General features: G+C 34.3%; 2 protein-coding genes and 1 long non-coding RNA gene across 4 annotated transcripts in view; 1 reads left to right on the forward strand and 2 right to left on the reverse strand.

Moving 5' to 3' along the window:
* The window catches only part of LOC149805892 (long-chain-fatty-acid--CoA ligase 1-like), a 149830-nt gene that overhangs the window by 23961 nt on the left and 112706 nt on the right, over positions 1 to 13163 (forward strand). The window lies entirely within an intron of this gene.
* Positions 1502 to 6491, reverse strand: LOC149805894 (uncharacterized). Its single transcript, XR_016415028.1, has 3 exons — positions 6326 to 6491; positions 4162 to 4755; positions 1502 to 3416 (listed from the first exon to the last, which is right to left on the reverse strand). It is a non-coding gene; the product is annotated as an uncharacterized LOC149805894 (long non-coding RNA).
* On the reverse strand, positions 6955 to 11100 carry LOC149805895 (uncharacterized). Its single transcript, XM_089936969.1, has 3 exons — positions 9642 to 11100; positions 7559 to 7729; positions 6955 to 7022 (listed from the first exon to the last, which is right to left on the reverse strand). The coding sequence occupies exons 1-2, from the start codon at positions 9979 to 9981 to the stop codon at positions 7722 to 7724; spliced, it is 348 nt and encodes a 115-aa protein (XP_089793095.1). The 5' UTR covers positions 9982 to 11100; the 3' UTR covers positions 6955 to 7022; positions 7559 to 7721.

Here is a 13163-nt window from a genome sequence, read left to right on the forward strand (position 1 = left end):
GTTAAGGATTGCTGCGAGTTACAATTTGTGAATTTCATGCAATATCAATCGAACATGTAGTTGCATATGTAAAAGAATACGGCAATATTCAATAGACGCTCGCGTGGTAATTTAAGACCTGCCACTGGAAGCAAGGTCACTGTCCAACCATACTAAATTTACACAGTGTGTGGATAGCCAACATGCTCTGAGTAACGTGAGGGAATTTTATGTACGTCTAGAGAGTGGGGTATACAGAAATTTAGGGGTAATTTTGTCCTTTAAGGATTATCTTTATGGGATAGAGACTGGACAGTCTGAAGACAGAAGTCTGAGAAAATGAATGACGAAGTCAGAATAAAAGGACCAGTAAGTCCATGAATGGCCAAAGCACACAGATTAGCGAGGATGAACTAGGAGACGTGGATATACGGTCAAGATAGGAAGGTGATGATGCAAATCAGTCGTGGACATTGCGCTCTTTTCACCTTTTATTATGATGATGAAATAAATACAAATTGGACGCGCCTGTTGAATTATATTGATATAATCTAACTTGAATTGGAATTGGCGTTATTAATTTGTTCTAATTAAATGTGTTATTTTCTTGTCAAAGGGGGCTCGTATTGTTTTATTTCTTCCAGGTATTCTCGCTCAGTTCTCTGTTAAAATTATATTCTTCTTTCACTCCCGCCTGGTTATAATATCGAGGGAGGTCATCCTCTAGATAACTCCAGCCAAATCCAATTAACCACCCCTCTTACTAAGAGGGAAACGTTACAAATACTAAGCATTATATTCGAAGTCCAAAAGAATAGGGTGTTTCATATGAATTCCATATCCTGAATGTGCTGATGTACTAACATTATTAATGTATAACAATGGCATTGTCTAGAACTCTTTTGAATGAATTCACAATAATAACAATAATCACAGAATAATATTTTATTGAAAAGTCAATGAGCTCTTTGTAATTTTGATGAGTAATCCAACTCTCAAATTATATCTAAACAAAACATTAAATATATCTGCAGAATAACATTAAATAAGAACATAGAAAAATCGGAATGAATTCATTGTTCAACTCATATACCTTGTATACACTTTAAGGCTCTATGTTGCATTAATTTCCTATTCGATATAGATCTATCTATCAACACCTCCCATTTCACATGTTTCACGATACCTCTCACCGCGACAGAACTCATCAGGCCTAATCATCAAATGTGAAATTACCCCAAACTTGTAAACAGGTTCTTTATTAATATTGTTTTTGAAATGAGTCAACACATATTAAGGTACCTTCACTGCAATCTTAAGTAATGCACCAAAAAGGAAAAAACAATATATACGTACCAATATAGGTATTATTTAATGTGAGACGGGCATAGCAATATATATATATATATATATATATATATATATATATATATATATATATATATATATATATATATATATACATATATATACCTCTCCCTCGATAACTCGTACACACAGTGTCCACAAGCATAGACCGCATTATAAGCGAGGGCGCGAGTTACCGAGGTACCTCCAAAAATTGAAAATTCGCTTTGACATCGAGAAAACCGAGGGAGGGGGAGGCGTTAGGGAATTGGGCTGTTTACTGACTGAATCCTCATTTTACAATCACGTCGATAACAATTTTTAATAAATTGCTTTTTCTAATGAAGTCGTAAAAGATCGTTCCAACTGGTTTCAACAACCATCACATGTGCGCGAAAAATCTGTGTAACACGTCAATGTTTTTTATTTTATTGATGAGTCTAATTCCCATAGTGGTGTTTAATAGTATCCTGCCAAATCGGGAGTCCACAGAGCAGGGAACTAGACTAAATGTTGATATACCCCCAAACAAGAATCCTTTTTTAAAAAACAAAAACAAAAAACGCGACATTTATTTCATGAAACGATCTTCTATGTCGAAACTCATTTTTTGTATTGTTCAGTTAGTACAATATTGATGTCGTGATTTCATTGGAAGTATTAATGAAACTTCTTATCATCCTTGAGGATATCTCTAAGTGCCAGTTCAAAAATTCTCTGAAACTCGCTTGCCCACAATGGTCCGTATCTGTGAAAACAAGCTCTTTATTTTACGAAGTATTCATTTCGCTTGGCTGCATTGCTATCTTTGATAACAGTTATGAAAGAGTACACGATACCATTTATAACAATGTTCGATTATTCAAATGAAGCGAGTTCACACGACATACGACCGGGATCTCTAGATTTTAAGTTTATAAGATTTTTGTGCCTTTTAACTTTTCTTTTATTCCACCTGCTTTATTTGATTCAAAAGACATAATTAACGTGATAATACAAAGGAGTCCAGCTTTTCGTTCAGTGCAACAATACAACAAATACTTCCACAAGTCAGTTATCAAAACACGGTCGGCACTTAATTAGGTTCTCGGAGAAACGCGCGCGGACATAGCTGTTAAGAAAGATTGACGCATTTTACGTTTAGTTACAAGAGGACACATTGCATTTATGATGATTACACTTAAAAGAAACTAAAAGATAGAACTAGAACACAACTTTCAGTTGATAAATAAATTATTTAATTTGTATCTATTTTTTTTAAGTACTGTCTCCACTCGGCGTAAGTGACATTTTCATTGATTGAAATTAACTTAGACAAATATCAGGGTACATATAATCAATCATGGAGGATTACAAATATACACCAAACAGAACGGAAAGTGCTATCCCTGAATTACAAAGAAAAATGCTTGATAATACTGACAGAATTTGTATAAATACGAATAAATACAGGTAAGATGCGTACTCTGCGGAGATTTCAGTTGAATTCAATCAAACGCATGTTCTATTACCGCTTATTGGATTTTTATAATACAAAAACTATCAACACTATTAATTAGATTTTAGTACAGTCGGACATACCTATTAGGAGTAGATTTGATACTCAGATTTCAGTTGACGAACTCTTGCGCAAGTTATTCATTTATTATTTTAAACATAGAGCTGTATTGGATCACAGTCCATTTAATAAGGAACAAAGATTATGTTATTAATACATTTGTAATCTTACAAATAGGGAGTTAAGATGAATTTAATTACAAATGGAGGAATGAAAGAAAGTTGTCACTGATAACAAGATACTGCTTTGAGCAATTGCAGAAAGTAAAATCGCCCCTTATAATCAACGGAAATGTAGTAGAGTACATGAATTATCGACTTCAAACTTCCAAAACCTCATCAACAGAATCTAAAGCATGCAAATATGGTTCAATGTCAGAAAGGTCAGCTACGTGAATTCCACTCATTTTGGCATTGAAAGAATGCAACTGTTCTTCATTAAGTAGCTATATTGATGGCACGTCGATATTGTCTTCATCACTTGGCTCAGGTAACGGTGCATCTGGATCCATTCCATACTCTGGTAGAGCGTCCTAAATGAAGAAAATAATACTAATAATAATTTTGTCTGCAATGTATTCATTCATTTTTTATAGTTAAAAAAAATGATTCAAAGACACAATTAAGTTTGGCTCTTAAGAAATGAATTCGTTTAAGAGAATGAGCTACGGTGGCTCAGTTCTAACTTCCAAATATCACCAACAAATGTTAGGCTAAGAGAATAGCATATACTGTCTTGCAGAACCGGCAATAAACAAATTTGTAATTTGGTCTCTGCATGGTAAACTCATGAAAGTTTTTCGTGCTAAAAGAAATTGTTCCTCGATATTGGACAAACAGTTTTCTGAAATTCTAAAACTTATGTCGAATACTGTCTGTTAAGTTATATAAAGCAGAAATGTTACAATCAGATGTCCTTTAAATGCTATTTATATTGACATGCAGGGAATTTTGCTTTATATTGTTATTGTAATATTTCGCTGATTGTAAATTTGATATGTTTTATGAGCTTGATAGAATATATTTCGAAAATACAGGTACTTTCCACTTAACGAAGTAGCACACTGTGAAGTTATAGTCATTTGTTATGACTTTGGTAATCACATACACTGCTAATTAGAAGCACACACACACACACACACAGACATTGATAAAATAATGGTAGGTATTTTAAGGAACGTGCAGATTGGATAGTGCTCAGTTTCAAATCTCTTCAGTCTTTCTGGTTTCTTTCTTTACCAATAGGCCACATTGCTTAAAACGAGACAAGCTTCTCACCTGATCTAATTCTTCGAAGTATTCGTTAAATATACCCTGCAGTCCAAGTATAAATAGCTGGCAGGTAGTCTTGTTGTTCTCAGTTCTCAATTTATGATTGTTCCATGAATTCATAAACTGGAATAGTCTGTCGTTTATCACATTTCTGTACACATAATGCAAGCAGAAGACATGTTTCTCCGAATCTGGATAAAAAAAGCCTTTGACTTCCAATGATACGAAAAGCTCATAAAATAAAGAAAGCACAGCATTATACACATCACGCCATAGCCTCTCTATCCTCAAATTATGGACACTTTTCCAGTTAGAAAACTTCCCCTATTAAGGCCCCGACGAGGGTGTGAGAGCATGTACTGAGCAACTTCACGGTTTTCCACACCCATGTCCCCTCTCACTCGGGAAGGAAGGCCCCATTTGGAAACGGCTTCAGTGAAATGGTTTAAAACTGTTGAAGCTCTATTATCACAGTTGCAAGCTAGGTAGACAATAAGTCTTGTGAAACCATCCATTCATCCGTGTATTACAAAACGCCATCTGCAGAATATATGTATATCGCTTTCCACGTTATATGAGACAAGAAAATGTATTGCTTTCCTGCAAGAGATGGATATAACAATGATAACACCGCGCGTATTATTATCTAATATAAAGTAGATCACTGACACATTGCTTGATCTCTCACTCTCGAATGTCGTCCATCATACCTTACACTCCACATACATAAGTGTTAAATGTAAACTCCCGTTATTAAGATATTTGAAAGTAGCTAAGAAATGCATTATAACTGAAGAAAATCTCCAAGTGTTCCTATAAAGTTTGCTAAGCAATTGAATGTCAACACATTCTTGATTCATTCTTATTAAACATTGTATTTCTCAGATATTTGTAAGATTCATAGTTATCGGTGTCATATCTTAATTAAACATGAATACTAAATGACCAAATAACTTATTGATGTCCATATGAATATCAAACCCAGTTTCCTCAAAACTATGAAATAATATTTCTCTCTTGTCTTTATATTTATAACCAATGCAGGCAAAATGTTTTTCGGCCTCTGCTTTGTTTACACAAATGGAGTAATATTTAGCATCTCTTGGAATAATAGCTGTAAGAAAACCGCGAGTTTCAACTGTACCAATGTTTGAAGTTGTTTCTGTTCCAAGATTATTAATATTTATCTCACAAACATGTTCAGATCCTAAATATCTGATTAAGCTTGTTAGAATCTTGAACTATATAGTCGTGTCACTGTTTTGTGTTTTCATGTGCACATTTGAAGGACAAGGGAGTCCTTTGGGTGTTCCGATAGATGTACCCGGTATTATGTGTTCAACATTGCATATGAGATGGAAATACTCCCCTAACTCGATGCTACTAAACGTTTTAATGTCCAAAACAAAATGTCAAAATCCTAATAAATAGTTAGTCATAAACATTCATGTCATTTAACCTCTTTACATCAACCAGAGTGGATTATGACAAATTTCATGATAGTAAGTTGTAATAGGTTGAAGAATAGAGTTTATAAATTTAGCCCCCTACCTTCGCATTTGTCTGCGATGGCTACTTTTTAATTCGACAAAAATATTCAAGCTTACCAGAGCATTAAACAATTATTATGTTCTGCTAACCTCAGTACAATTAATTTTATTTTAATTGCCAATTATTGATAAGTTTACCAACTGCATTTCATCAACTTGACCCACTACTATATGTCATTTCCAACATGATAGACTTGTAAAAGTCAGGAAAATAAGCACCAAATTTACCCTTTTCTAATCATCATTAACGTCCAAGATTAACATGTACTGAATGAATATCGTTAATAATACTTACATTAACAAGTAACTAACTGCCATTGATGGATCTGATGTTATGATGTCTTTGCCGAATTTTCATGTTATACGTCCGAACTATTTAAGAGAACTGATTGAATTTTTTATGCTGTAACTTTTTTCCTTCCAATAAAATGTGTTCAGAATTGAAAGGTTTTATCTTGGAGATGCTAAGATATAGAAAATTTGGAGTAAAATTATGTGTCTTTCAATTTTAGGATTTCGGAGCCTAGGAAATTAAATTAGCAAAACTTTGGGTACTGAGAATTAGAGATTACACACAACTTTATTGTTAGCACATGTAATATAACTGAGTAGAACACTACCGTATCAGTTTGTGATTGCCATCCATATGCCACAGGGCAAGAGGGGACGGAACTGAATAAACCCTTCGCTGCCTCAATTGTTGTCCAACCGGATCTACAGTTCTAACTGCTCTCCTTATTCTCTCTCTTTGTACATGGATACCTTGTGAAATGAGATGGCATTCGATTGTCTTTAAATCTAAAGAAACAAGTATTTAAAACATGACTACAAGCATTGAATTCATAAAAAACATTTATTTATTTGCAGATATAACATTTACAGTCTGTACCATTCCAGGATAAAATTAAGGATCTAAATGAATTAAAATGTGATTGGTCTCTTGGGTGATTCGGTAGCTCATTCCACAGAATGACAGTTGCATACATAAGCTATTTGTTTGCCATACAATGGGGTTTTCATTGTTGGGGCAATTAACATAATTCACTATCTAAAATTGTATTTATAAGCAAATATTTATTATATTCTTATAACATATAAAATTATCCAAACATTGGGAAGCGCACACTTATTCAGAATTTGAAAGTCTCTAAATTCATGACCTAAGTTGCACACTTTCAGGGTTGTCAGTTCTGCCTTAAGTGTTAATGATAAATGCTTGTGTAAATAATCATACTCACACCTATAAGCACGCTTTTGTTGTTGTATTTTTCAAGCTTAGTAGTGTTCAGGTCGCTGCAGAAGTAGCAGGCCACTGGACTGAATTTGAAATTTGATAGGATAAATGTATGCAAGATCGCTTGTTTGTTGAATCTGATTAACTTCGGACCAATCCTTTCAAATGCCTTTAAGCTTTCCCACAAAGATTTCGTTTTACATGCAAATCGAACTGCACTTGTTAGTCTATGACAATCACCGGCAGTTTAACGATATCGGCACAGTTTATGAAAGCACTGATCATGTTTTCATCTGTTTAAATACCATTCTTGTTGCAAATAAAAATGAGAGTTTTTAACACACGTCAGTTATTATCTACAGTTTGAGCCTCATGCCGAAATATCTTTTAGTCGGCGCTTGGGCTACGTTGGGCAAAGTCGCTGTATGGAAAAATGACCAGGAGTCACTACAAAGTTAGAGTCGTTAATTGATCTTTAAAAACAGTTGCGGAAAAGCAAATCCCCATCCCCAATTAAAATTTCAAAACTGATATAACAATATACACATCAATGAACATAAATAACAACTATTTTACTGTACACAAAGAAGTCATTTAGTTGAAGAAAAAGAACTCTTACCTGAACGAGGAAAGTTGTTGATTATTGAATGCACCATCGATATGAGCTCATTGTCACTTATATCACTGAATCGTATCCCATGAGTCAAGCGGAAGTTTGCTAGTCTCCGCTCTACAGTTCTCCTGCTTACCCCAAGCAAACTTGCCATATCTCCTGATGTAAACTAATTTTCTGGAGAAAAATTAATACAGACGTGATTACAAATAATTTTCCAAAGCACGAGAAAGATTTTCCATATAAAGGTTTATGTTTTGTGGATGTAATAGAGAGAATATAGATCGGCTAGTAATGTCTAAAACACAAAATTTCAGCGTATAAAAATCATTAATAGTCACTATAGACACATTTTAATTATATGTGTATGATAATACAAATTTTGCACCAGGAAGACGTTTTGAGCCGAAGCGCGATCACGATGGTTCAAAATCATCTCAGTTCTTGGGCAAACGTGTGCAAACATCATAAGGTATATAGTATAGTTATTCTTACACGATGAAGTCTTAGCCACTTAACTTCTATTCCAAATACCCAACTAATGAAGTTTCAAACAGGAAAAGAAAATAATAATGTTCAAACAGCGCGTGTAATTCTGATGCATGAAAACAGATGACGTCAATAAAAAGACATGAGCTCAAAGCACGCTGAGATTGGCCAATCACGTGTGACGTTTTATAAAGTGATGCAAACACCATATGAATATAAACTGTCAGACAGATTTTTTTTTTTTAAAAATAATGTTTTACAGCATTTGGTAATAAAAATGTTATTTAATTAAAACGAAAATAAAAGCAATGGTTATTTTGAGACGCATAGGATATATGTTTCTAATAATATCCTATCTTTTTATACTTTCTACTTGAGGAAAGTTTTGCGTTATGAAATAATTCAATTATTATGAAAAAATGCACTACATGACTATATATATATATATATCATGTGGAATAAAGAATCATGCAAACAAACCAAAGAAAACACAATTTCTCTTATAATGTACGGTGGTAAAAGTATCGATTGTAGAATAGCATGTGAAGTCTGACAGTACTATATATTAAATTTCAATACATGGTTCTTTAAGGACTAAAATATTCGTACATGCTCACATTTATTTGCAAACCTGCCAACACACACATACACACACCGATGTTAAAACGAAAATGCATCAAGGATATAAACAAAATCGCAAAACTTAGTCATTTAATTCATAATTTCTAACCTGATTGTCACCAAAGAGTGCCATGCACTGTCATTTTGTTGGCGTTTCGAATCAAACGGGAGTTTTGTAAGTAACATAGTCGCCATATTTGCATAGGCAAGTCTATGTTTTTAAGCAACAGGGGTAATGTAGTTCACCGTCTTTGATAATTTCATTAATTCCGGAAATTTTTGGTGTTACATGTCTCTAGCATGTGTATACAAGAGTTGTCCTTTTCATTTGCTCAGTTTGGTCACGAAATATTAAACATAGACATTTTTAATGAAATGGACTGTTCTATAAACCAGAAAAGGTCAGTGAGCAATCTGTCACTTGTTTAGATCGAGAGCGTCCGTTTGATTTGAAATGCCAATAGGTCCGCAGTGTTAGGGAACTATTATCAACTGTAAGTTAGAAATTATAAATCAGTGAATGAAATTACTTAATTTCGTGCATCTTTATGTCCTTGATACTTTTTTATTATAAAATTTGTAACGGGGTACAAACAAACGGGTTGGTGTGCGAATAATATACTCAGTGGCATTACCTAACTGATGTTTACCATTTATCATTTCCTAAGTGTTGTTGCATAAACAGCTTAAATCCCGATACCTTATAATATTCAGGATAACGAAATCATTTAGCCAGACGGACAGATAATGATACTCAAGAAAGAATGTCATGTCTTACAATATTGAAAACTATCAACGCTTAAAAATGACACCTCTATGATTTGCTTGCATTCGGAAGCATTATCAAATATTGTGCATGAACATCAGAAAAATAAAGAAGTTGGAAGCAGTAAACACTGCTTGTGTGTTAGGGGATAACAATGGAACATGTAAATATAATATACAGCATGTTAGTGTGTCACTTGAGTTAAGAAATTACCGATGAAAAATTGTAGTTGTTCCTTTTTTATGTCATAAAGAGGTCTGCCCCTATTCTCAGTATAGACTTGCGAGGCCCTGTACCGGTGGTCTTCGCTGACTGGCATAGAATTGATATCGGTTTTGTCAAGGATACAACGAGCTTGTCCAAGTAGCTCAATCACTTCGACAGGCACTGATACATCCTGCAGGGAGTCCTCCTTTAAAATCTCAATTCCACGTACCTGAGTCCTTATAATGTTCTCTGCTTCCATCCTATTTGACATGCGCTCTTTACACTTTCTCAATTCTTCCATGATAAAGTTTACTATCGACACCAATCCTGTTGAGCCAGAATACATTTTTGTGGTAACATATCATCATAGTGAAATGGAATTCAAAAGTACCCCATTATCAAGAATGACAAAACTTTCTTTAGAGTCGATAGCGTTCATTTGTCATTTCAGGCAATGGAATTGTGTTGATTTGAAGAGGCAATGAACTGGAAGTGATAAATAGCTATAAAATCACACATTCATCGCAAGTAGTGAAGCTATTACATGTGGATAAAGCGTTTTTCCTGGACCAACGAGTGAATAATTGTGAGAAATGCTAAATATTACGGTGTTATTTCCAATTCAACATATTTAATCACTTTCGTATGTTATTTTCAAAATATCACTTTTAGATCACGAGATTGTTGAAAACATAACTCCAGCCTATGTGGAATGCTATCTATGCTATTATAGGTAACAGCAATTGAAATTCTAAGTATAAGAATAAGACTTAATAGGAAGATTGAAGGTATTACAGTTCCAAATGTAAAATACGAAATAAAAATGCTACAGCATGCAGACGATTGTACGAACTTTATTATAGACAAAATTCCTTTAAACACCTATAGAAGGAATTAGAACAATTTGGTAAGGCCTCTGGGTCATAAATAAATCATGAAAAGACTGAAATACTGAAAATAGGGAGCTAGAGAGGAAATCACTCAGGATTACCACCACGCCTAATTAAAGAAAGAGTGAATGCATTGGGCATTTATTTTGGGATAAGAGAAGAACAAGAAAACTATAAAAATATGAAACAGAAATTAGAAACGAATGTGAACACATGGGCACTTACGCCATTATGTCTAATGGAACGGGCCCAAGTGGCCAAAACGTACATGTACGCGAATATAAATTTTATTACCAAGTCTATTGACATAGAAAATACAAATTTAGAAAAACTAGATAAGGAGATTATTAATTACATATGGGATTTTAAGACCCACTACGTCAAGAGGGAAACTTTCTAAAGAGCACAAGAGAGGGGGAACTAGCACTCTCCAACCCCATTTGGATAAAGACTGCAAATATTATAAATATATTTAAAAAGATTAAAGCAATACCAACATCACCATGGGAGGGAATATACGTCTACTGGTTTGGGTTCACAATGAGAAACAGGGGGGACATTTATAAAAATAATAAACTTGTAAAAAAAACTAGAAATACCAATACAATTTAGACATATCAAAGAAATACTAACCAAATATAGGGATATAAAAAGTTTATGGGACCAGGAGGAAAACTAACATATAGATACATTTGAGAGGAAATAACAAAAGAAAAACTAAAAGTAAAGTAGAACAGGAGAACATAGAGATTAACTGGAAAAGAGCATGGGGGCACTGGACCAAATTATGCTCCCTAAAAATACAAAGCCTCTGCTTCAAACGCATGCACAATGCATGGTTGATAGGAGAGGTAGCAGTGAGACGCGACATGGTCAGAGTATCGCAAACATGTCCACTGTGTAAAAAAGCCCCTTTTAGTAAACTACACACAAAACTATTTAATCGAATATAACATAATAGAATACACCGGATCCTAAAGCCAAATTAGTAGAAAAGAAATATAACTGGGAAAAATAACACTGAATCTAAAATTGCGGTCTCAAACATATATATAAAATAAAATAGCATACACACAATACAGCATCATTACATATAACTTATACCGAGACCTAGGCGACCTCGAGCAAAGGTCACAAAAAAATGGAACTTCGAACAAGGTGAAAAAACCCCAGGCTTGGACGAACAACCGTTTAGATAACATTAAGGAAACATAAATACCCCATCAAAAATTCTAAGACTAAATTTTTTATATAAAATTCTATTTTAAAATAAAACATACTACATATCTGAGGGGGAAACACAAAAACATAAAATACCTTTTCAGTTTTTTGGAACGGGGGGTGGGGTGGGCATCTGTCTCGTCCCCCTCCCCCCAAGTAATTAACAGCAATCCAACAGCCATCAAAAACCACCTAGCTATGACTTGGAAAGGAACTACTATCACAATTTACCTTACACTCTCAATTTGACCAGCTAGAAAAAAGAAGAAAGAAACATAATATAGTACAAAGCTAAAATTGGAAAAGAATTACTATCCAAATTGCCTCAACACACTTAATCTACCCAAACAGCATTATCTCAGAGGGAACGTTGCCCTCACTCACAACATCAGATGAGGTTTCAGTAAAAATTTCAAATAACATTTTGTGCTTGCGAAGCGCAGATGTCCACACTTACCTGCTGGACTATTCAAAGTAAAATTAAATATGTTTTGCTTTCGTAAGTATGTTAATACAAACTCGAATATGATTAGTATTCCTATATATGGTGCAGCACAATAAGGTGTACATATAGTACAGCACAATAAGGTGTAGATATAGTACAGCACAATAAGGTGTACACACAGTACAGCACAATAAGGTGTAGATACAGTACAGCACAATAAGGTGTAGATATAGTGCAGCACAATAAGGTGTAGATACAGTACAGCACAATAAGGTGTAGATATAGTGCAGCACAATAAGGTGTAGATATAGTACAGCACAATAAGGTGTAGATACAGTGCAGCACAATAAGGTGTAGATATAGTACAGCACAATGAGGTGTACATACAGTACAGCACAATAAGGTGTAGATATAGTACAGCACAATAAGGTGTACACACAGTACAGCACAATAAGGTGTAGATACAATACAGCACAATAAGGTGTAGATATAGTGCAGCACAATAAGGTGTAGATATAGTACAGCACAATAAGGTGTAGATACAGTACAGCACAATAAGGTGTAGATACAGTGCAGCACAATAAGGTGTAGATATAGTACAGCACAATGAGGTGTACATACAGTACAGCACAATAAGGTGTAGATATAGTACAGCACAATAAGGTGTACACACAGTACAGCACAATAAGGTGTAGATACAATACAGCACAATAAGGTGTAGATATAGTACAGCACAATAACGTGTACATACAGTAATGCACAATAAGGTGTAGATACAGTACAGCACAATAAGGTGTACATATAGTACAGCACAATAAGGTGTACATACAGTACAGCACAATAAGTTGTACATACAGTACAGCACAATAAGGTGTACACACAGTACAGCACAATAAGGTGTAGATACAATACAGCACAATAAGGTGTAGATATAGTGCAGCACAATAAGGTGTAGATATAGTACAGCACAAT

The sequence above is a fragment of the Sinohyriopsis cumingii genome, chromosome 2 (assembly GCF_028554795.1).
Source record: "Sinohyriopsis cumingii isolate HCF-2022 chromosome 2, ASM2855479v2, whole genome shotgun sequence".
In the NCBI taxonomy this organism is placed as follows: domain Eukaryota; kingdom Metazoa; phylum Mollusca; class Bivalvia; order Unionida; family Unionidae; genus Sinohyriopsis; species Sinohyriopsis cumingii.

Coding starts and splice junctions, on each gene's coding strand:
- LOC149805895 (XM_089936969.1), bottom strand. CDS start 9,981: ATGTATTCTGGCTCAACAGGATTGGTGTCGATAGTAAACTTTATCATG.